At 28.2% G+C, this 25818-nt stretch overlaps 1 protein-coding gene across 1 annotated transcript in view; it reads right to left on the bottom strand.

The window, feature by feature from the left end:
• LOC107452429 (protein zer-1 homolog) overlaps positions 1-25818 on the bottom strand; it is a 39200-nt gene that overhangs the window by 9832 nt on the left and 3550 nt on the right. Inside the window, exons 2-14 of the mRNA XM_071185775.1 lie at positions 23308-24365; positions 21814-21978; positions 20120-20264; positions 18791-18993; positions 18179-18241; positions 14934-15129; positions 13193-13246; positions 11846-12007; positions 9671-9761; positions 8035-8105; positions 6113-6160; positions 5548-5631; positions 382-617 (exon numbers count right to left, since the gene is read on the bottom strand). Of these exons, the coding sequence (XP_071041876.1) occupies positions 382-617; positions 5548-5631; positions 6113-6160; positions 8035-8105; positions 9671-9761; positions 11846-12007; positions 13193-13246; positions 14934-15129; positions 18179-18241; positions 18791-18993; positions 20120-20264; positions 21814-21978; positions 23308-24290 (2501 nt within the window). The 5' untranslated portion in view covers positions 24291-24365. The remainder of the gene's footprint in view (positions 1-381; positions 618-5547; positions 5632-6112; positions 6161-8034; positions 8106-9670; positions 9762-11845; positions 12008-13192; positions 13247-14933; positions 15130-18178; positions 18242-18790; positions 18994-20119; positions 20265-21813; positions 21979-23307; positions 24366-25818) is intronic.

Below are 25818 nucleotides of genomic sequence, written 5' to 3'. Positions count from 1 at the left end.
AAAAGCACATCTGGCATTATGGAAATTAAAGCAGTTTTAATATGTACCAAATAAACTCTTATATAGATATAAAGTATTTTATGAGTAAATTTGGTGCCTATTACAGCTGCATCAATCCTGTACATTTTTGTGATAGTTACTGAGGAAATAGGCTTCTACCGCCCCTGGAAGATATAGAGACAGAAGAAAGTAGCTTGATTGTGGTTAATTTAAGAAATTTTTTTAAAATTATTTTAGCTTTATTATTATTACAGTTTTGTGCATGATTTTGAAGTGTTGTTCAGTACTCATTTACTGATCCCTTTTTTCCACCCCATACAAAGATACGTGGGTACGTGTATATACCCTGTACAGCTAGTACATAAATAATATTTGTCTTACCTCATGCAGTGATCAATAGTCATTTGAGCCAATCGAGTGATTTGTGGGTTGCCTTGTTGTAACAACGATTCAAGCAAAGTTATCCCACCTTCTTTCTTCAGGAGCATACAGTATTTCTCTGGATAGACTTTAGTTAAATTTGCCAAAGCCCATACTGCCCATATTTGTGCCTCGGGTGTATGATAGACTGACAGTAGTCGTAATATGGGTTTGAATGACCTATAATAATGCATAAATATATATATTTATACAGAGTAAGATAAAAACATATGGGGTTAGTTGGGAAACATTTTCTTACTCTAAACACTGTAACTTAAGATCTCCGCAATTTAATGACTTCACGAAATAAATCAGAGTTGTACAATGAAACAAAACAAAAATACGAAATTTTTTTTTTAAATAATCTCTATCTTCATAAAAATTTGCTTAAAATCTAGAACCCTTTTTTTAGTTTGCTATTCAATTATCATACTACCTTTTCATTTTATAATCCGTTATTATATTGCTTATTCTCTCTACAATTTTAATATCAGCTTTTCTGTTCAATTACAAAAGTAAAAAAAAAAGGAATAATTCTATAACCCCCAAAAAATTTAACAATAAGAAATAGAGTAGAACTTCAAGGCTCCTTCAGATCAAAATTTGCATGGGGAAAAAAAAGATACCAGAATTTAGATGCTTCAAAAAGTAAAGAATTTTTTTAACTAAAAGTAGTTAAAACAAAATTGAAAAGCTAAGTGGATGGAATCTAAGTGATAGTGCAGAAAATTTTTTATTGTTACTTAACTAAAAAATAAAACTTTATTTTGTCAAGTATTTCTGTCTCTCAGATCTAAGTGAACTGCAAACTAAATGTAGAATCTTTTAACCTTTTTTTTAAATTTTCAATGCAATTGAAAAATTGAACAATAAAAAGACAATAGACAAAACTAGCAACAGAGAATAAGTTACTAACTACTTAAATCTAGTTATTAGCTAAACAAGCAAATAAAACTAAAAAATATAAGGGAAAGGGTTAAGAGTAAGAACTAGAAAAAAAAAGTATGTTAGCCTCCCAATAAGAGATGTAGATAGATTCTTTCTTTAGAGAGGAAGGTGGTCCTTAGTCAACAACCGGTCACTGCAGCCTAAAAGTCAAGCAGAGCTGTTGGAGATCTTTGGTCGATAATTATGTTGGTGAGGCAAGTTTTATGACTCTGGGTCAAAATTCCTCACTAACCTTTTCCTTAAAGCACAAAAAAGTGTAATTTTCAGATCTATTTGAAAACTTTTTTAAAATGTAATTTATTTTCGATTCTTAAAATATCAATTTTCATAAACATACTAAATCTATAACATCAAATATAATAATTGTTTTATAATTACATATTTTTGCTGAAAACTTAACATATACTGGTTTAAATTATTGTGGTAAGTCTTATAGTTGTAGTAAGTTTAATTGCAAGAAGAAAAAAAACATGTACAGTACAGAACCCGTTATCCGGAAATCAGAAAACCGGAAAACCAAAAAACCGGAACGAAATTCGATACATTTTCCTGTCATTAAAAAAAACCTTTTTTTTTCCTCATCAGATTTTAGAATTTTTCTTTCTTTTTTAAAAGATGTTTACCTTACCATCATTTTGGAAATAATCATTAGTATATTACTTCATCGTTTTTTCCTCTTTTTAAGATTATTTCCAAATATTTTTTTTTTAGTAGGGTTTAACAATTAAAAAAACGGCCTTTTGTAGCGATTCAGAAAACCGGAAAAATCAGTAATCCTGAATAGCGATGGTCCCAATCCTTCCGGATAATCGGTTCCCTACTGTATAATAATGTAAAAATATATACTTAAAATTAATTTTCTTTTTTTTTTTTAGTAAAACAACATTTTTTACATTTTACACTCTTTTTGAAGGATTACAAACAGGTTCTGGAACAATTATATATTTTAGCAACTATGCATTGTTAACATCTTCATAACTTAATACTAATTAATATAAAAGTAGAAAATCTATTCTAAGATTGTTTCACAAAACATATCCTTTGAAATAGATCCTTAAAATTAAGAATTTTAATTAATTATCATTTTTCCATATACAGTGAAACCTCTCGGTAAGGGCCACCTGTCCTTCCATTGAAAATTGGCCCTTATGGGGGGTGGCCCTTAAATGGGGGTGACCAAAAAATAAAATGAGGAAATCAAAATTTATGTAGAAAAAAACTGTTTATTAACATTTTAAGTTTTTATACATGTTTAAAAAAAATTTTCAATTGAAGTTTGTTCACTTTTTGCAATTTTTTCGCAAACAATTTTAGTTTCTAATGATTCCTTAACTCTATAAAACAAATTAGTTAAAATCGCATCACTTATTAATGCCTTGGATTGGGATATCAGTTTATTTACTTCTATTAGCGTTTCTTGGTTTGATAAATATGGCACGGGGGACTCATTNTCATAAAATCACAAAAATGCCTTTGAAGAAATTTGACAAAAAGCTAATTGGTCAAGTACAAGCATTTTTAGAACTTCGCTGGAGCCACAGGATTATACAAACCCATTTTAAAAAGAAAGGTATTGCGATTTCACTCAGCCATATCAGCCGCATCAAGAATTCAAAACTCGAATGGATGCAAAATGATGCAAAACAATGAAGAAGTGGACGGCTAAGCAAATTGAAGAAATCAGATTTGCAGAAGCTTGATAAGATGACATCAAAACCGGATCCACCAACACAGGCAAGCATGGCTAAAGCTCTTAACGTGAGTCAGCAAGTTGTAAGCTATCAACTAAAACAAAAGTTGAAGAAAAAATGCCATAAAAAACCTAAATGTCATCATTTAAGTGAGAGATCGGTGCAGATTAGGAGGCAACGTTCATGGCCCCTTTGTAAGCTTCTCCGTAAGGACAGATGGCGAAAATTCATTACAACTGATGAAGCTTGGATCTATCTATCTGATACCAATGCTGAATCTAAAGTTCAATATCTTAGTCGCGAGCAGAACAGTCGAGATTTGACACCATCAACCACGGTGCCTCATCCCAAAGGCTTAATGGTTTAGATGGGCATATCCGTCCATGGTGTGACCAAACCTCGGTTTGTGAAACCTGGGGCCAAAATAAATTCTGAGTATTTTATACAGAAGATATTAAAGCCCTTTCTTAAGGATGATTACTGCAGATTGTACCCTAATAGTGATGCTGTGTTCCATCAGGACTCTGCCCCATCGTATGCATCTAAGGTCATCCAGAAATTCCTAACAGATCAGCAAGTGCAATTCCTGAGACAAGAACAATGGATTCCAAACAGTCCTGATGTTGCACCATGCGACTATATCCTATGGGGACATCTGAAAAACAAACTGAATAAGCGAAGAATTTCTAGATTGAGAGGCCTTCAAAGAGTTATTAGAGAAGAGGTGAAGAAAATCCCCCAGGATCTATCTCCCTACGAAAATCGGATCTGGAAGGTGGGTTAAAAATTTGGAAAATCTTATCTGCTGCGTGTAAAAGGGGAGAAAACAGCTAAAATAAGTAAAAATGAGAAAGGATTGGTAGCTATGTAGTTTGAATTTTCTGTTTCTCTTTGAAAATTGGTAAAGCGGAATACTTATAAAAAAAAAGTGAAATTTTTAGAAAATCTGAATTTTTGATTTAAAAAAAAAGCTGAAATTCAAGAGATAAAAGTGAAAAAAGCAGAAAAATCTCCTCCCTGTAATAGGCAGGGGTGACTGAGATGTGATTGCTGCACATAAATGTGATTGCTGATTTCTTGAAACTTCTGGACCTTGGATTTCCGGATTGTGGTTAGCGCAAAATCCGGAAATCTGGATTTTTTTCCGGAGAACAATCATCACTGAATATGACTTTACCTTTTATCATTACTGGGGTACAACACACAATTATTTGAAGTTTGAACATCACCTAAGGAACTATTATTGAAATCTATAATAATAACTATTGAATCACCATTCAAGAACATCATTTTATGATTTCTCAGCTTTGTATCGCTATCAATATTGCAAGTAAGTCTTCTGTATCTTTTTATTGATTCATTAACATTTTCAAGTAGTTATAAAAGAAAATAATATAATAAATGTCTCACTTTAAAAAAGTTCTGCATATTTTTGATAATTTTTTAATAATTTAGTAAATAAAGGGTTAAAGCTACAAGAAACCCGAATATTAACCAGATTCAATTGTAAAGTACAGAACCTTTTTATGCGTTATTTAAAGAACTGGGAAACCAGAAAAAATTTTGCGGGATTACCCCACCATTCTGAACCAAAATGATTGCTGCAAAATGCAGAAATTCTAGTCATCCTTGAAGTGGAGTAGAGGGAAAGGTGTAGAACCCTTAACTTGCAATAGTGCATTACACCTGCCTTTCAGTAAATAAAAGGTGGAAGGGTAATAAAAAAATACAATGCTAAACTCCACTATGTTAATATAAATGGAATATGAAAATGGCTAATATATGACTTTTTTTAAATGAATAATTAAGTAGGAGTATAGTTAGCTATTCAGCATAAAACCTTTTATGTGGTTTACATAAAACAGGGGAAAACTTTGCTCACTTTCGCCCCCATTTTTGAACTAGAACGACTGAGTCATCCTTGAAACAGAGTAGATGGAAAGGTGGAGGGATACTTTTTCCTTCTGTTCAATTGAGCAAAAAAGTGCGCCAGACTTAGATAAAATAAAATTAATCCAAAATCTCTATTTAAAAACTTTGTATAAGCAAATAACTGACTCCTATAAATAAATTTAAAAAATGGAAATCTAACTACAATGGAATCGCTTTGAATAAAGCACATCAAAAACTGGTGTAACAAAAAGGATGTTGATTTGCAAGGGGCTTCTTGGGAAACAAGGTGTTCAAACAGTGATAACTAAAATCATGTGTTGTAATAACATTGTATTATAAATATCAGAGACAGAAAACCCATGTGAAAAGGGACAAAAATACTACCATTATATAGCACCAAATTATGATGGAATCCTTCTAAATTAAGAAAAAATGCTTAACATTGATGAACTTTCACAGCTAGAATTCACAATTTATTTCCTCTTTAAATAAGGTTCTACATAAAATGAAAAAAATTTTCAAAATATACAATTTATTTCAAATAATTCACTGAAAAAGCTTTCTGTATTTATTATTTAATAAAAAATCTCGAAATAACGAAACAAACAAACCTGAAAACACTTAAGTAATCTTCTTTCATCAAAAATTTTCTTAGTTCTTTTACTTCAGCTACATTGCCCTATATTGTTTGAAAAATTAGAAAAATAAAAAATTATATTCTATATAAACACCAAGAAATATTTTCTATATAAACACCAAGGAATTAAATAAAAAAATATTCTTCTTTAAATGTTTTAAAAAAGAAATAAATGTCAGGAGAAATACTTCTCAAAGAGTAACTTCATAATGCCAAAATAGGAATTTTAATTTTAAAAAAAAATATAATGGTGAAAAGGAAAAAAATTAAAAAGTAGTAATTTAAATAATTAAAATGTCAAATATAAAAGTGCTGAAAAATTGCCTAATGATTTCAGAGAAATAATCAAGAAAATTATAGTTAAGTTTAAACAAAATTCATGTGAATTAGTTTAGAAGAAAACTTTAATTAGTTATCATTAAACTTACTTTATCTAAAATAAAATCAATCAGGTTAAGCAAAATAATGATAAGAATAGTAGTTAAAACTAACTTAATTTTTGTATTTATTTACTTTAACTTACCAACAATCCTATCATATTCCTCAATAGCTCTGCTTTTGATGGAAAAGCCTATCAAAATTAAAAGTAACTCAATTATTGAATGAAGATATGATTTTTGATTATGAGAGTTAAAAACCAATTTATTTGTTCAGAATTATATAAGATTGCAAACCAAAAACATTAATGACTAATAAATAAATCTTTAAATGAGTGAGTAGGAAAATATTTAGTTAAAATCAGAGAAAATTTTTTTTTTCATTTTTATTAAAGTTACAAAATATTTATCCAATTACTCTTCAAGTCACAATTTTTAAGGACATTTTATGTAAAGTCAAACCTTGTCAAGGTCAGGGTTCCCACTCTTTTAACAAAGCAAAAAATTAAGGTAAAAATTAAGTACTTCTTTGAAAAATTAAGGATTTTTAAAAACTATATGTTTGTTTATCATTGAATATCCCTCCAGTGATAGTGCAAATTATTTACAGTCCTAAAAAATTCAATAAATAAAAAAAATCATAAAACGCAATTTAATTATAATGTAAGCACTAATATAATTATATTAATTAACAGGGCCCGCCAAAGAACTACCAGGCAGTTTTTGCAAACACGGGTCGGTTTTGTTTCAAACATTTTCAGATTTTCAAAAGTTAACGTCATTCAAATTGTAAAAGTTAACGTATGAAACCAATCTGTGTTCCATTTTCAATGATTTCATCTAAATAGAAAAAGTTGAACTGAAATTTTTTTCCCATCAACCATAGTGATGCTAAAAAATTAAGGACTTTTAAAAACTTTGAACCAAAATTAAGTACAGTAGGGAACCAATTATTTGGAACGATCGGGACCATCGCTATTCCGGATAACTGATTTTTCCGGTTTTCTGAATCGCTACAAAAAGCCGTTTTTTTTTTTATTGTTAAACCCAACTAAAAAAAAAAATTTTTGGAAATAATGTTAAAAAGAAGAAAAAACGATGAAGTAATACACTAATGATTATTCAAAAAAGAAAAAAAAATCCTAAAATCTAATGAGGAAAAAAAAAAATTTTAAAAATAGGGCGGGAAAATTTCTTGAATTTCGTTCCGATTTTTTGGTTTTCCGGATAACGGGTTCTGTACTGTACTTTTAAGGGCCCTTATTTTCCAAAATAAAAATTAAGCACTTTTTAAGGATCGTGGGAACCCTGAAGGTGAACATACTAAATGGGAATTTTTTTCATGTGAACTAATTTTCGATTCCCTGTCAAATTGCATAGAGATACAATGCTTTAAAGGACTTTTAACTAAACATGAACTTTTATGCTTAACGTGAATTTAAATTTTACTATCATTGGGAAAACTTTCATTTTTAACATAAATAAAAAAATTATTTTCCCCCTGACTGGTAAGAAAACTGATCATACACAGATCTATATTAACTAGAGAAGATATTTCAATGCTTCGTTATAGTGTCAATAATTTCAACAGTCAAACGAAAGAGTTGTATGAATTGAATATGTTGATGGAAGGTAGCATTAGTGGAAACAAGATAAGCCCTTTTGTACTCTTATATAAATAGAGTTTTCTACTACTTCATAAGAGATGCCTGTAAAGAAACATGTTTTCAAGAGAAATTACTAAATCGATGCAATAAATCAATCACACATGGTATGGCGTCATCTTAGTTTCTAAAGTTCAAACTTCATAAAATGCAAATATTTAGAGACTAGGAATTAGAGTGAAAAAAAACTTTAACAGTTTTAAACTAAATAAGATGCAATTATTTTGAAAGAAAAAAAACTACAAGTGGTAAAAAAAAATTATGGTAATATAATTTTTTAAGGAAGTAAATATATTATTTAAATATCTGAAAATATATACTGTACTAAAAATAAATTATCTTAAAATAATCATGATTCCCAAAATTGGAAATGTGGTAATTTGAAATAATACTTTGGTACTCACTTCTAAGCATCGTAAGAATAAATCCATTCCATTTCCTTCCAGAAACCTTTCACAATTAATAGGAGTTTCATCTAAAATATTTTTAAATTATTTCTCAGCTAAATATTTATTTTAAAAATAAATAATCATATTAAACACTTCATTGCATTAAAAAAAGGTCAATGTTCTGCAAAAAATTAATTTTCAATATATTTCATACATAATTAATTCGAAAGTTTCAATAGGTAAAAATTAACGAAAAGGAGTGTAATGACCAGAACAAAATTAAAGCATTATATTTAATTTAAGGAAAAAATACATCCATGCGCATCAAAATTGTTATAGTTTTACACACTTTTTTTTTCGACATTGGTAATAGCTTAGAAATAAATAAAACCAAGCCATATGAAAATTTAAAAATACATAAATTTTATGTAGCAATTAACTGGAAAAAAAGAGGAAGAAAAGATACATTTTACAGTAAGAAAATGCAGCAGAAGTTACCAAATTTGCACTACGCAAAAATATTATTCAAGTCATTTGAGCCACTAATTAAGCAGCCAAAAAACTCATTATAAAATTTCGAAAATTAAAAAAAAAAAACACATAATTTTTATGCAGCTTGTTTCTTAATTTACAAAAATATCACAAATCAAACTAGCATTAAGACAAATTTACTCATGGTAAAATAAGTATCAATATTTTCTGTTATATATAAAAAAAATTACCAAGCAAATAAAATAAAAACGTTTTTTTACATTATTTTTATTATTGAACGTAGATTAAGACATTTTACTAATAGTATCATGTTTATGTTTGCCACTTACTAATGGCACATAGTACACAAAATTTAAACACATTTTTTAAATATTTGTTTGTAAGTAAGAAAATAAAAATGAACTATTTGACTGATGATTTGCTCTTAATACTTCTGTCACAACTTTATTTATTTTTTTTTTGATAAATGTAAAAATGTTGAATTTATAAAAAATTACAGATTTTTAACTGGGCAATAATTTTTATACATGTTTTTAATATATTTAACTAAAACATCCAGTATAAGTTTCAAAATTATATTTCAAGCTATAAAAATGTGCTATGTTCTGAACTATGGATATTTTAATCTCCTGTATTTTGATTGGTTATTGCATGACTATAATTCTATGATCAATTAAGCTTGATAAATTTACACTTCTATTAATTGTCAACGGAAAGAAATGATGATAAAAACTAGATTATGCCTTCACCTGATGATCTGGTTCTTAAACTTAAGTTATCGGCTATTGCAGCATAACATACAACTAACATTTTATGAATAATTTAAATTTTTCTTTTCTAATGTAATTGACATGTTGTCACTATCAACAGAAAGAAATCAAATCAGCTCTTTTCTTTTGGTTACATTAAACAGATATAAATAGATTATTTACTTAAATTAATCTACATTGATTTTTATTTATACTTTTATACAAATTCTAACACATTAAAAAACATAAGTTTTAAAATTAATTGTTAAATCCTAGTAATTAAAAATATGTATTGTTTGCTTCTTCGCATGACTTTTTTTTCTTCAAATCATTTTAAATTTTAACACATAACAATAAAACTCCAAACCATAAAACCATTTCAAAAAATATAATAACAAGATAATATTAACCTGTTACATTCCACATAGTACTCCAAGCTGTTTCCATAACTTCATCACATATACGCCTCTCCAAACGCTTCTCAATTAACTGCAGCATTATCTGGAAAAAAAAATCAAATTTACCTCTATTTATTATAGTAATATGAACAAAAAATTTGAATACAAAGATTTTATGTTTGTAAAAATTAGTTTTAATCTAAAATATTCTTTCATCATTGATACTTTAAATTCGGTGTCTTTGCTTATAAATATTATTTTTATATTTTCATATTAAATTTTACAAGCCACTTCAAAAAAAGATTTAGCCTCAATAACGGCTTCTCTACTTGTCATGCAGCTCTTTCAAACTACGTTTTTAATGATGACACCTATCCCACCGACACTTTTCCCATGAGCTGTTTCAAAGAATGAAAATTCAGCATCAACATTGAATTCTTCTTTGTGAAAAACTGAATTTGCAAATATAAATCAATTTTTGATATCACATCTATTAAACCATGAAGTTTCTTCAGAGGAGCTTTATTAATTTTCCTTACAGGTTTCCCCAAAGCATGTTTGATGGTGTAGCCAGATAAACTCATGCTTGATTTTTCAGTTTCTGTTTTTTTCTTCCTACATTTCCTTTGTGCTTCTTAATTTTTCATTCTTATGTATTACTTCTGTTCTTCAGCAAGAACCTTAGAATATTTGTATTCCTCTTTTTCTTTATATTGCTTTCTTCTGCTTTTTCAGTTTCACATTTCATTGCATCTGCTTTCAGTTTCTGTACTTGTTGATGGCATGAGGAATTTTATAACTATACAAACATAGCTTAGAACTCTACAAACTGTATCAAGTTCAATAAACTTTAATTAAGTATATAATAATTAAGTAAATCAACTAGTAAAGATTAGATCTCATCAAATTTCAAAGGAAAATTCAATTTAATAGAAAAACATATGCAAATAAATATGTGCATTAACTAATCATTTTAAATAATGTCAAACAATATTCCATTAACTGTTTTGTTTTCCATTAACTGAATGTTTTGTTCTAGCGTAATTTAGAACAAATACTTAGGTTGCCATAAATGCAAATGTTGTTTAAATTTAAAATACATATTTAGCTTTTTAATAACTGAATTTAGACATGTTTTAAACAATGCAATTGGTCATTAGAAAAATAAATGGCAACAATGCAAATTATTATAAGTTAGTATATAGTTTGTGATACAGGTTCACTTGAAAGGGTTTTTCTTATCAAGCTCAAATGTTTATTAAAATTTAGTGAAATTATATTTTGCAACTTGTTATGTATGCAATGTTGCGCACATGACCAAATTATAAATATTAAATGTTGTACTGGCAAAAAAATATTTTCTCTTTGTCATGACTGCAACTTTTAAATTGAATTTTTTCACATTTCATGCAATTTAAAGAATTTGCATAATTTTTTTTAAAAAAAAACTCATTTAATATTCACAAAATATATTTAATGACCTTTAATTTTATCCGTGATTCATGAATTATTGAAAAAATTTCAAGCGTGCTGGACAACAAATATAGAGTGGAATCACCCTATTATTAAATAAATAAGGAAAAACAAATAATCATTAAAAATAATTTTTTTCACTGAGTTATATTCAGTTAAATGTATTTTTTAATACAGAAGTTTTTTAACTTGCAGAATGTTTGTAGAAAGAAGTTTCTCAATTCACCTTAATTTGCATTTACTCATATTTCATTCATTGTTGTAGACTTTGCAGTCGGGGAGGGGGGGGGGAGATATGTAGACAACAAAAATAAAATTTATGATTCATAAAGGTTCAGTGATAATTTGTGATATAAAATTTGACATTTGACCTACAATACAATGAAACACATGTTTTTAATATTGAACAAATGTAAGGTAAAGGCTATTTAAAATCTAGATTCTCCCCCCCCCCCCCTAAAATAATTTGACACTTGAACTTTCATCAGAATTGAAAAGTCTTCTTAAGACTCTGTAACATTTTGAATTTCATCAAAAACATCATTCAAGTTTCCCAAGACTTAAAAATGCTTTTGTCGTATGTCAATAACGACTTAAACATTTCATATTAAAAATATATAAATCCATAGACTTAACATTTCAATTGATATACCAATACAGAAATATAAAAATTTCAAATGCAATGTAATTGTACATTAAAATTTTTTAACATACTGTTATAGCGCCTTGATCACCAACAAGCTTCTTTTCGATTCCGTCAACTTGACAAGCCAAGCTGTTTAATAAATAGACGCCAATGCGCTGAACAAAATCATCCTGATCAACTTGAGAGACAATCAACAGAAGCAACCTTGCAAAACGTTCATAGTCAAAAAACTGCAATTGAAAAGTATAAATAAATAGTTCATATCTGTAGTGAAAGCATGATAAAATATTACATACAACAACAAAAAAACTTAAAGTTTATAAGACACTAAACTACTGAATATTTTCCTTAATATCCCTAAGTTTAAATAAAACAAATACTCTACAAAAAACTTATACTGAGTAATATTCTGATAATAATGGCTATAAATTACAGAAAAATAAACTTTGAATTGACAAAAAAAAGAGAGTATTTTATTATTTTATGACAACTAAACTAAACTTAACTAATTTTACATAACTACTTAAAAATTTCATATCATGAAAATGATTCAAAAACCAAATTATGTACAAATAAATAACTAATAAAAACATTCCACAATTAAACATCTATCTCATTTTATGTACAAAACTCTACTGGCCTTAATGTCTGTTCTCTTTTACTATTGAATGAAAAAATGGTCCAAAAGTAATAGTTTAGAGATAACCCCCCCTTCTTTTTTTGTTTTTTGAAGAGGGTTGCGGAGAAAGAAAATTTGTTTTTGAGAGTCAAATTGATCTTAGTTTTTATAAAACTTAATAACAACTTAATCGCTTTTCTTAGTGTAATCAAAATCAGAATTTGCCTCAAATATTAAAAAAAAACTTTTTGAATTGTTCACACATTTTTTCTTTTCTTTAATAAGATTAAATCATAATGAGATTTCAACCTCCTCCATATGATTTTTTCTTATTATTATTTTAAACTGTATATGAATAACTTGCATTTTTATTATTAAATAAATCGTGAAACTACATTTAAACATGTTTTAAAAAAAATTTCCTAAAAAAAAGAAATCACAATAGCATAAAAAGCCTTTTTAACACTATGAACATTTGTTACATCTACATTTTGATACATTAATGCTACAATTTCATAATTTATAAATTTCATAATTTGAAAAATATTTACATTTTTCTTATTTGCTTGCTATGTTTTGGTTCAAAGACTGGGAACTACTAAGCAACCATTTAAATGTTGCAGGTTACGTATCCACATCACAATTTGAAATATATGACCACCTAATTTACTACAACAGTTTTTAGAGATTTAACATAGATATATATATATAAACAGAATATGTATTGATGACAAATTGTTTAATTTATTAAATTATTATTAAGGTTTTGTAAAGATTAAACTAGATATAAACATACCATATCTTCAGGTATTTTGAAATGAATAAGAGCCAGGCAACCATTTCTAAGCATCTAGAAAAAAAAAATTTAAAAATCAAATACAAAGATATAGTTCAGAAATCTATATCTTCTTCTGAAAAAATTTTCTACTTTTTTATGAACAATTTATTTATTTTTTAAATATACCTTAAATATAAGGTATATAGGTGTTAACTCTTTCTTTCACACAGTGACTCAACTTGTTTTGACTAATTAAATCTATTCTGCATAGATCACAAGAGAACAAGTGAGAAAGTTTTAGTTCCTTGATAGTGATTAATATATTTTTTTATTTTTCCATCTAGAAAAGACAGCAATCATTTAAAAAAATTTAGTTATAGGAAATAAGAATAGAGAGAAATTGTTAATTGAGTAATATGGAATTGACTATATCTAAATACAGTCTATGCTTTCGAGTACATCCTCCTTTTACTGCAAAGTGGAGGGAAGAATAATGTGTTTTCCGAAATTAGTCCAGTATTTATGAGTAAATATTTTATATGTTTTTGTGTATCTAGATGTAACAACATCACACTATAATGTTAATTTTCCTTTGGTTCAAAGGGATTAATAAATCGAGCCCTGGCTGGTTTAAATTTAAAATACATATTTAGCTTTTTAATAACTGAAATTAAACAATGTAATTTGTCAATGCAATTGGTTATTAGAAAAATAAAAGGCAACATTGCAAAGTTTTATAAGTTATATAGTTTGTGATACAGGTTCACTTGAAAGGGTTTTTCTTATCAAGCTCAAATGCTTATAAAAATTTAGTGAAATTATATTTTGCAACTTGTTATGTATGGAATGTTACCAATGTATGCAACCAAATAGTAAAGTTGGTTGCAATGTATGCAACCAAATTATAAATATTAAATGTTGTACTGGCAAAAAAATATTTTCTCTTTGTCATGTCTGCAACTTTTAAATTAAATTTTTTCACATTTCATGCAATTTAAAGAATTTGCATAATTTTTTTTAAAAAAAAACTCATTTAATATTCACAAAATATATTTAATGACCTTTAATTTTATCCGTGATTCATGAATTATTGAAAAAATTTCAAGCGTGCTGGACAACAAATATAGAGTGGAATCACCCTATTATTAAATAAATAAGGAAAAACAAATAATCATTAAAAATAATTTTTTTCACTGAGTTATATTCAGTTAAATGTATTTTTTAATACAGAAGTTTTTTAACTTGCAGAATGTTTGTAGAAAGAAGTTTCTCAATTCACCTTAATTTGCATTTACTCATATTTCATTCATTGTTGTAGACTTTGCAGTCGGGGGGGGGGAAGATATGTAGACAACAAAAATAAAATTTATGATTCATAAAGGTTCAGTGATAATTTGTGATATAAAATTTGACATTTGACCTACACAACAATGACACACATGTTTTTAATATTGAACAACTGTAAGGTAAAGGCTATTTAAAAACTAGATTCTCCCCCCCCCCAAAAAAAAAATTGACAATTGAACTTTCATCAGAATTGAAAAGTCTTCTTAAGACTGTAACATTTTGAATTTCATCAAAAACATCATTCAAGTTTCCCAAGACTTAAAAATGCTTTTGTCGTATGTCAATAACGACTTAAACATTTCATATTAAAAATATATAAATCCATAGACTTAACATTTCAATTGATATACCAATACAGAAATATAAAAATTTCAGAAGCAATATAATTGTACATTAAAATTTTTTAACATACTGTTATAGCGCCTTGATCACCAACAAGCTTCTTTTCGATTCCGTCAACTTGACAAGCCAAGCTGTTTAATAAATAGACGCCAATGCGCTGAACAAAATCATCCTGATCAACTTGAGAGACAATCAATAGAAGCAACCTTGCAAAACGTTCATAATCAAAAAACTGCAATTGAAAAGTATAAATAAATAGTTCATATCTGTAGTGAAAGCATGATAAAATATTACATACAACAACAAAAAAACTTAAAGTTTATAAGACACTAAACTACTGAATATTTTCCTTAATATCCCTAAGTTTAAATAAAACAAATACTCTACAAAANAACGACACTCTATTTTTCTTTTCTAGTTGGTCAAATTTAAAATTTTTAGTTATGAAAAAATAATTATAGTATTTTTGTGCTCTCACATCATAACCATCTTGGATCTTATTGTTCATTTAGGCGTGGACAAAAAGAGATGTTATAAGAGATGAGAATTACAGAGTTAGCATTTGGAAATGTTAGGTGTAAAATTTAAATAAAATATTTTGTATTCCTCTGAAAATAACTTCTAAAAAAAACTTTGAATATTTTTACGTTTCAAAAGAAAATGCTTCTAGAGCCATTTAAAGTCATTTGATTTAGCAAAAGATTTGAGAACATAATTTAAATCACAATTTTTTATGCTACCACCAGGGCTCAATTTCATCAACTAGCAAAATGATTGTTAAAAAAAAAAGAATCATATGCTAATTCCAGAAAAACACAGTAGTAAAAAATTGCTCATAACATTTTATGGTCTCAGAGACTTAATAATTTATTTCAGCCGATTCCCTCGTAAATTACAATTTTTTTTATTTTTGCTTGAAATTCATTTCAGTAAAGTTTCTAATATGTGTTAATATGTATTTTTAATTTGAATTATAAGTTGTTAATATGCACACTTTGGAATGCATCCAACTTTAACCATGCCTCGTTTTTTGCTTGTTTTTTCAGCATCTATTTATTGCATTTCTGACTATTTCTGCACCATTATTACGATTTCAATATTTCAAAACAATGCAATTACGACAAGTGAATTTTAAATTTAAGTAATAAATTTTTTACCTGTTCGGTTTACTTTGATTCTGCTGCAAATTCATAAAAATGTTTTTCTACAGTAATTGTATATCAGCCATTTTCACTGAATCCTTCAATTTCCCATCATTTTTATACGATGTTCTCACAACTAGCAAATTTAAATTATCACTTTTGATACATTTCATTCATAAAGATTCCATTGTAAATCCATGTCATCACAATTTTTAAAATTTTTATTATCACAATTTTTATTTTTTTAAGTTGAATTTTTTCTGTTTCAATAATAGAATTTTGGACAAGTTCTTATAAAAAAGCTCTACTTTGAGATAAGTATGTCATTTAATGAATTTTTAAAAAAAATTCCTAGAAAAACAATTTAAAAAAATCTTTTATTTTACCAAATGCTCTAAATTTAAGGCCTAATTTTAATGTAATGAAACACTAGATATCTTGCAACATGAAAATAGCATAAAATAGTGTTATTTGAACTTTTATAAAGCATAAATATGGAACATCAATCATTTAGGAACCATTTTTTTCCACCACAAAATGAAGAGCAATGTCACTTTAAAAAATGAGAGTGTAAACCCAAGTTTTGCTACTAGTTTTTTTTTTTTTTTTTGCACTAGTTAACTTTGCTACTAATTTTAAAAAATTATATCCTGCCTTGGTCATTGCACATTTAATGTGAAACAATTTAAATTCCCTTTGAATAGGGAAGAGAGACAAGATGTTTTAGATTCTTATCCCAGGGGGTCATGATTTTTGGTTAAAAAGTTAGTGAAATGTAAATTACTAGTCTTCAAAAATTTCCTTTAAAAAGGAATAATAAATTCAATGATCATACTTTCCTTGTTTGAGATTGTTATTCACTCATTTTGTAAAATTTTAGTCCCTTTGGGTGATTTCTTTTGGATTTAAAGCACATTGTCTTCACAACTCATTTGCACATTGCAGTTATCTAGACATATGTTTAAAGAAAATGCCTCCCCAAGCCAGTGCATTATTTTGTTTACATATTTTTCACTAACAATATATTATTTCACAAAAACATTTTTTATGCATTTATAAGAAAACAATATGTTTATACAAATTATTCTGTTAGTCAACTCTTATCAAAGTACAACATTGTTTTGTCAAAATTAATCTTTTATTTTTTAGTAGATATTTATGATATATTTACGAGTAGATATTTATGATATATTTACGAGTAGATATTTATGATATATTTGTGCACACACATAATTACCCACCATTATAATATCTTTTTCATTTGGATGAAAGGAGTCATTAAATGGAACATCAACTATAGTAATAAGAAAAGTTAATTAAAAACTCAAAATATTTAATCAGTTTTAAACAAATTCGCTTGGGATAAAATTAAATTTTTATGTTTAAATCCCAATAAATTAATGAAAAAATTGTAAGTCTTTTAATTGAAAGTAATTGGAGCTTTACTTTTCTTTTTCCTCATAAAATAACTTATTTTCTCGAGTGACTAAACCATTGTTCTTCATTGTTTTACCAGCTTAGTAAAACAAAGGAAGTAAAAAGAGAGTCAGATGTTGTTTTTAGAAGATGCTTACAATCTATGAAAGAATTTGTACAATGTTTGTTACTTTTAATTTTACAATAATCACCTTTTGCAAGAATTCATTTTCATTTATCCATACCTTCTGGTTTAATAATCGGAAAAAAAAAGTTCCTAACTTTCTCACTTGAACTTTTTGTTTGCTTTTAAAAATCTTGTTTAATTTTACATTTTAAATGAAGAGCAAGTGTTTCATAATGCTTTTGTTCCTACAAAACTGCCCTCTCCTTTCTTTTTTAATGAGCAGAGCTAGAGAATCCTGCTTATTTGAAATAATAATATTACTACAACTACATTGACTTCGATTAAATTTTGCGTGTTAGATGCTAACAAAGCTACTTTGAGAGCAATAAACATTTACATATAGTTTATTATAAGTAATTGTGCTTAGAGATGATTATTCAATAATTTGGACTACTACACAAGCATTAGGATAACTCTTTTTTCAGAGTACGTTATGAGCACTACTATCCTGTTGTTATGAAGCTTTTTAAAGAATTCTTGTAAATTTGGGCATCTTTAATTTAATATATATGTAAACAGTCAACGACAGAAATACATGTTACCTAAGATTTTCAATACAAATATACCCACCTTCTTATCTTTACATTAAATGTTTCTTTATGTTCAGATTTCACAATATAGAAAAGAGAAGCACTGAAAAATATATAGAGTAAAAATTAGTATAAAAGATGCAAAAATTTATAAAATAAGTCACAACTAAAAGTGGCAATTGTTTTCAGACAAGCACTATTACAACATAATTTTACTTTTACAACATGAATTATCTGTTGGATTCATGCCACTAAATGAAAACCTAATAGGTCCTTTTGGTAAACTAAATTTATAGTTTTATATCAGTTTTACAAGTTAAATTTACTATGAAAATTTTAAAATAAAAACAAAGTATTCATTTAAATAATTTCATTAATAAGTTTAATAGCTGCCTAAAGTAAAAAAAGGACACCATAAAGAAAAAAAAGGATATCAGAAATACTTCATGCAATGATAGAAGCACCAACATTCAAAGTAATTAAAGAAGTAGAAAGAATGCTCCACAGATTGCTTACAGTTGGTTAATCAATTCGCATGAGATCATTTAAAGTGAATGCTAAGTCAAGCATAAGCGGAATCACTGTTTGATATAAGAGGTTGTGACTTGAAAAAAATTTAGGAATCAATGACATAATGGAATCTTAAATATACCTGCCAGCTACTTGAATGCTCTTTTTTCTTAAGTGTATACGCATAGCTTCCATGATGATGTCAAGTGCCAATGGGATGTTTTTACATTCAGAAAAACGAAATAGTGAGAAGAGATCATTTAGTACTTTTTGAATTGCTGATTCTCTTGTGCAATATGCTTGACCAGCCGTTAGAATCTGTTCCTCGCCATTATCTCCAGCAATCTGCAAAAATAGTTTTAAAAAATGTACTTTGATACAAATGCAATAGAAGTAACATTTTAAAATAGAGTTACATTATCTGAATTTAAAAATTTATCAAATAACTTAACACTTCTCATATTTTTTCCTCAATTTTTACTATTGCTGCCCAAGAAAAGACATTTTTAGTATTATAGTGAAATTTCAAGTACAGAAATCAGACATGTGATTGCTGGAAATTAGCTGAAAGCTGGAAAAATAGAAATTATCTGAATTTTTTTTCCTGGTGACCAGTTTTTATTTATTTATATTATTTTTTTAAGTACATAGAAGATAAATAAAAGACTATAATTACTATATATAAAAGGTACACTTATAAATTTTAAAAAGAGAAAAAAATTCTAAAAAATAAATTTTTTTTTCCCCATAAAAGAATATATAGATTGAAAAACAATTAAATATTTCACATTTTTCAAAATTAGAAAGCTGTCATCCCATTAAAAAAATTGAACTGTGAAATCTGCGGCAATAAACGAAAAAAATATTGATAATAAAACCACATGAATTGGATGCGTCAAAAAGGGTAAATTGATTTAACATTTTGAAGTTCACATGTTGTATTGTAGTGTTGTAGAGTTTAAAAATATATGAGAAAATTAGTAGTGATAACTGCAGAAAAATTAATTGAAAAAAAAAAAGATAGAATTATCAAGTCAAATAGTGAATACTCAGGCACTTGAAATTTTTTTGTATTATAATAATATTGGAATTTCAAAAAATCTGATGAAAACCAACAGCAATAACTGAGGGGAAAGAAATGAAACGTTACATAGATTTAGCAAAAATCAAGCCTGTCAAAGAGTAATGACTCAAATGTGAAATACAAATTTCTTGTTTCTTAATAATATTGCATGAAAATATCAGGATTTAAGAAAACCACATAGATATCAGTAGCAATAACCGTGAAAAAATTTATTGTACTAAACTTTGAGTGAATGAGTATTACATAAGAATTTCTTAATTCCATAATACAATGCTTAAATCAGAAAAATTCAATGATATTTAAAATATGTATATAAACTGAACAAATAAAATTCTTATTTAATTATATTGTCACATACAATATAAAGAAACAATAAATAATACCTACCCTGATAGCTGGTATATGATGTCGATAGCATGCTTGATGAGAGCAATTTAATAGTCCTAAAAATTCAAGGGGTCTATGTACTCTACTTGCAAGACCAGGGATATCAGTTAAGGATGTTTCCTCTTCATCGTCTTCGTTGACTTTGCTAAAAGAAAATTTGCAATTAAAATCATGTTCAGATAAGCATGACGAATGTTTAACTAAAAAGACAGCCTTAAATGTTACAGACTAAAACATTGCAAAGTAGCAACTGCAGTATGCAGTCATAGAAATATCGCAGAAAATTTTGTTGAGTGTTAAATGTATTTCGTAATCATGTGCCAAAATGTTTTTTTAGTGCGTAGGAAAGGGCAATAATAGAAATATTCATAGGTAATAAATATAATAGTTCATAAACATAAATAGACATTAACAGTTAAAAAAGAAGAGCCTAAAACAATCCAAGAATATATAAAAGATCAAATACAATGAACTCGAGGGGTGTCAGTTATTCGAATTATAAACTTTAGAAGATGTATATTATGAGCAAGAGCAAGAAGTAACAAATGTAATGTTTCGGTGCTAAGCAAACATTTTTATCGCCATCCTAGCATTACAACCCTTGTAGTGCCCTGCCCAACTTCAAGATTTTGAAGCATCATTTTCTGTTGGATTCTTTTTCTAGTAGTTGGTAATTCTTAACAATTTCAAATTCTCTTCAATCTATACTCATCTCATTTTGTTCTAGTCTTTTTTAAGATCTTGATCCTTCTAGATTTGCATCTAATATTCTTTTAACATTTCTTTCTGAGTTCACTTTTAGCAAATAAGCAAACCATTGGAAGTTTGATTACTTAAATTTATAATAATTCACTTTATTTTTTACATAGAGGTTTCTATCAAAACAAATTTAATATATCTGGTGCTAAGTAAAATGACCCATAAAAATAACAAATGCATTATTCTGGGGCAAATAAAAGTGCCCATTGTGAGTTAAAAGTAACAAAATTGTTTGACTTTATAATTTTAGCAACAGAGTTACAGTGATAACCACAAAATGTACACAGACAAAATGTTACAGTGATAACCACAAAATGTACACATACAAAATGTTATAGTGATAACCACATCCATTACTCAGACATTAATGTAACATCCTTTCGATCGGCGAATTCTGACTTTACCACCAAAATTCAGGATTTGTTTATTTTAGATGTCTTTGTTTAATACCTCTTTCAATAGGTGTGCGATGGTTCATCAGGAAGCAGAGTGGTCGCAAGGTATGTCATAAGTAAGGAATTAACATATATTTTTCTGTACTTGTAAATAATTAGCATACATTTATTTTTCCAAGTAATTCTTGATAGTTAATATTAAAAGTTTGGTTGTTGGTATCAATGTTATGTAAATTAGATCACAAGATAAATACGACTAGGTGTCTGTTTCTCATACTATTCTATTCTAACCTGTTAATTGCTGTGTTGACCAACAGTTGTGAGCATATAAACTACTGAAAGATTACCTTTGCTCTGTTCAACCATAATGCTGTCTGGTTAGATGGACTTGAAGCCATGAGTTTTGCTAAAAATTTATTGCCACCAAAAAAATCTTCGGACAGAATGTATAAAAATTATTAGCTGCAACTTTCACTGTTCAACCCACAATTAGATATTATCAAACTTTATAACTATTAAAATAAAAATAAATTTTTTTACCTTTTAGAATCTAGAAATCGTTCAATAGTTCCCTTCCCAGCCAAATTTGTGCCAGATATATCAAGTGATGTTAAATTCACTAAATTGTCAACAATTGTTTTTAAAACCTGATTGGGATTTTCATATTTCACTGTGTGAGCTTCTGTACTGGAGATATCCAAATGCCTAAAACATAATCACATAATAAAAACATTGCATTTAACCAATTACTTAAAAATAATATAATTTTTTATAGAAGTTTAAGTCATCAGCATTCGTTTTAATTATGTTTATGCAAAAGTTAATAGAGTCAAATGAGAGAATGATAGAGAATTTTTTGTTTAATAGTGTTCAGCGGAACCCTAGGGTTTTGTGAAGGGATACAGTGTTTCTAGGACTTTTACATGATATGCAAAAGCCTACATTAAAAATGCAACACGAACATCATTCCTGCTAAGTTATAGGATTAATGGAGTTGCAAAATGATGCACCAATACATGTAATCTAATTAGACCATGTAAGATAGAAATATTTGGTTGAGTACTTGCACTCGGATAAGATGCGAAGAAGAAAATTGTTTCTAAAGTCAATTAGTTGATTTGTGAATTAATGTGAACTATGTTGCATAATGACAACTTATGAAATTGATGTTTTTAGGGAATATATTACATAAACTGAAGTAGAGATTTCACCAAAAGGTGATAGGTTCCATAGCAAAAATAAACAAATAAATAAAAAAATTGGAACCTTAGGTGTAATGAATTATTGAATATTATTAAAACAAATTTTCTAGACTGGATACAACATTATAAAGAGAAAAGTAATGAACTTACGTCCAAACTTCAGAAAAAGATTTATACACTGAAGAGCCAAAAAAACTGGTACATGCATGAGTATGCAAATAAAGGGGGTATGGAGCCAATCAAAGTAAAGCGCTGCGATCGGCAACATGTATATAAGACAACGAGTGTCTAGCACAATTCTTAGATTGGTTACTGCTGCTACAATGCCAGGTTATACAGATTTAAGTGAGTTTGAACGTGGTGTTATAGTCGGCGCGCGGGAGATGGGACATAGCAATGAAATTTGGATTTTCACGTACGACCATTTCACGAGTATACTGTGAGTATCGGAAATCCAGTAAAACATCAAATCTACGACATCACTGGGATATTTGGGATGCCTTACAACGTGATGTTCAGAAGATATCCCTACCCCCTCTTACTCCCACTGGTTTATGGACAGCCCTGCAGGATTCATGGTGTCAATTATCTTCAGCACTACTTCACACATTGATCGAATCCATGCCACGTCGTGTTGCGACACTTCTGCGTGCTCGAGGGGAGCCTACACGATATTAGGCAGGTATACTAGTTTTTTTGGCTCTTCATTGTAGATAAAACGAGAAAAGAAAAAGAAAACTTAATATTTTTGTTTCTAAGCTTGTAAAAGCTGTATCCTATCTATAGCTAAAAAAATTTCAATAATTTAAAAAATCAGATAGAATAATCTTACCTAATAGTTTTTATAAGATAAATTGATGGCAAGCAATCTTTAATACAATCTTTAACATTATACAAAACCAAAGACAGCAAAGGATGATTAACGAAAGACTCAAAACCCCACACTTTGCTATGAGACAAATCAAGATGAGTTAACCGACTAGTTGTCTTAATAACTTGCAAAAATTCTACACTTTTCCCAGTTTTGGTCAGTTCATGTATCACTAGTTTACGCAGCATTGGCAAAGAAGTCAACTTTGGAAGACTATCCAGAAGTTTTAAAGTTTCATCTTTTTTCGGTTCATCTTTTGTCAGCCAAATCCTCATGCAGTCTCTAAAAAAGTCTTCTTCAGTTAACTTTGGATTCCTCACATTGAAAAAAGACCCTAACTGAGGGTGCAGAGCTATTTGGGGATGATGGGCTAATTTTTGAGCTAGCTGAGATGATCTAAATGAACCATCTAAACTGCCAGAAGGAACATCCTCTCTTCTAGTTTTTGATGAGGTGTCTTCTTTAGCAGTACCTTCAAAACTTCCAGCAGGAATATCATCATCATTAAATAGATCAGGATTTGATCCTAAAATCAAAGTTTGCAAACTCCCACTAAATTTAGACAAGCATTTCAAGGCACCACGATTTAATTTCGTACAACCTTTTAGGTTGAGCTCAGTAATAGGGTGGTATAGAAAAACCACAAGGTCACTGTCTCTCACAGGTGTGTCTCGCAGGTCGACATGACGAAGGCGAGTTGGACTGTCAGCAAATATTCTGATAAATTTATAAAAGTCATCATCACACATCTGTGTCCTGCATACTTCTAGCATGCGTTCACATATTTCTTGAGGTAATGCTAATCCCTCACGCAGTCTATAGCCTAAGCTTGGATGAAAAGTGCAAAATGTGAGAGGATTTTTACAACAATTAAACAAAGAAATATCAAGCAATGTATCTGGACTATTAGGAACCCAAACAGTTGGAAAATCACGAAAAGCCATTAAAAAATTTCTAAATAGATGCCACCATATACTTCAGTACATAGAGAATTGAAGTTATTTCAGAGTTCCTATAACCTGAAATAAAATTAAAACAGATTAGGAGCATAAAATCTAAATTATTACATAACTAAATTAAGAATTAGACAAAACTAGACAAAAATATCATGCATCTACAAAACATGAAACTCTCAACAAATGTTTGAAGTCTAATTCTATTTAGGTCTAATTTTGACGATTTGATTTTTTAAAATAGAATTTCAACTAAAAAAAGTACCACAGAAGGGGACCAACTCGTAGGAAGTAACTTGTAGCCACACCTGAGCAAACCTCTACAAAAAAATTTTTAAATTTGTGCATGTTTAAAATTGTGGTTGGCATTGTTGCACGATTCTAATTGGTATGATGAAATACCAATACGATGTGAAAATATGCTCTAGAAATAAAAAGTTGAACAGTTAAACTCGTTTATAGAAAGGTCGCAAGACCTGAAGGAATCTGCTCTTTAAACTAGAGATGGGTGAAATTAATGAAAATAAAATCTGTAATGTAATACAGAAAAATGAGTAACAAATCAGGGGTCTGTCCAGGCCGAATTTACTACAGTATAGCGGTACCTTCCCAAATTCAATTTTAGGTAAAACGGTAGTTTCACAAATTCAACTTTAGGAAAAACGGTAGTTTCACAAAATACTTTTTCTTAAAATTTTATTTTTGTATCCCTTAAAAAACGATAAATCTATATTTTTACCATGTTTTTGTATTGATTTTTTAATATAATTTTTAATTTTTCACAAATTATGTCTAAATTTTCACAAAATAGGTACCTTTCAGAAAAACGTAGACAGACGCTGCAAATGCATTAGTCTCTATAGTTTTATATTTAAATTGAAAGGTGTGAGCTTTGATAAGGATTTAACTTTATGCATTTATTGAACATATAACACTCATGGCACTAAATATATTATGCAATAATATATAAATATACCCGGAGGCAGAATCACTTCACTCTTTTTTCTTAATTAATTTTTTGAAAGTCATTGTCAGTGATTCACTTTTAAAATCCAGCTATTTTTTAAAATAATATATTTTTTATTTCAATATGCAAATTCCGTCTAAATCTACTTGCTTTAGACATTGATCCACTTTTCAGCAGTTATATTGTCATGGATTACATGATTTTTAAAATCCTGTTTTTTTGTTACATAATTATGACTTGTAAAAGGTAAAAAAAGGTAGAATGTGATTTTCAAAAAAAAAAAAAAAACATGAGAATATAACCGATAGTATTAGAACATGTATTCTCTATACATAGTTCTTTTCTCATATATATATACACACACATATAGAGGAAAGTCCCATATCCTGAATCATCGGAGCTTCGCTAGGTACAGAAAATAGATTTTTCTGTGTGTATTTAAATTAAACATCAAAACATCCTTATTCAATAAAAAATTAAAAATATACGATAATTAACTTCAATTTAATTCAACAAAAAATAAATCCAAACGTTTTGCGTTGTTGCATTATT

Source organism: Parasteatoda tepidariorum, chromosome 9 (assembly GCF_043381705.1).
Source record: "Parasteatoda tepidariorum isolate YZ-2023 chromosome 9, CAS_Ptep_4.0, whole genome shotgun sequence".
In the NCBI taxonomy this organism is placed as follows: domain Eukaryota; kingdom Metazoa; phylum Arthropoda; class Arachnida; order Araneae; family Theridiidae; genus Parasteatoda; species Parasteatoda tepidariorum.
Note: the sequence above shows the minus strand (reverse complement) of the source record. Positions and strands in the feature narration are given on the sequence as shown.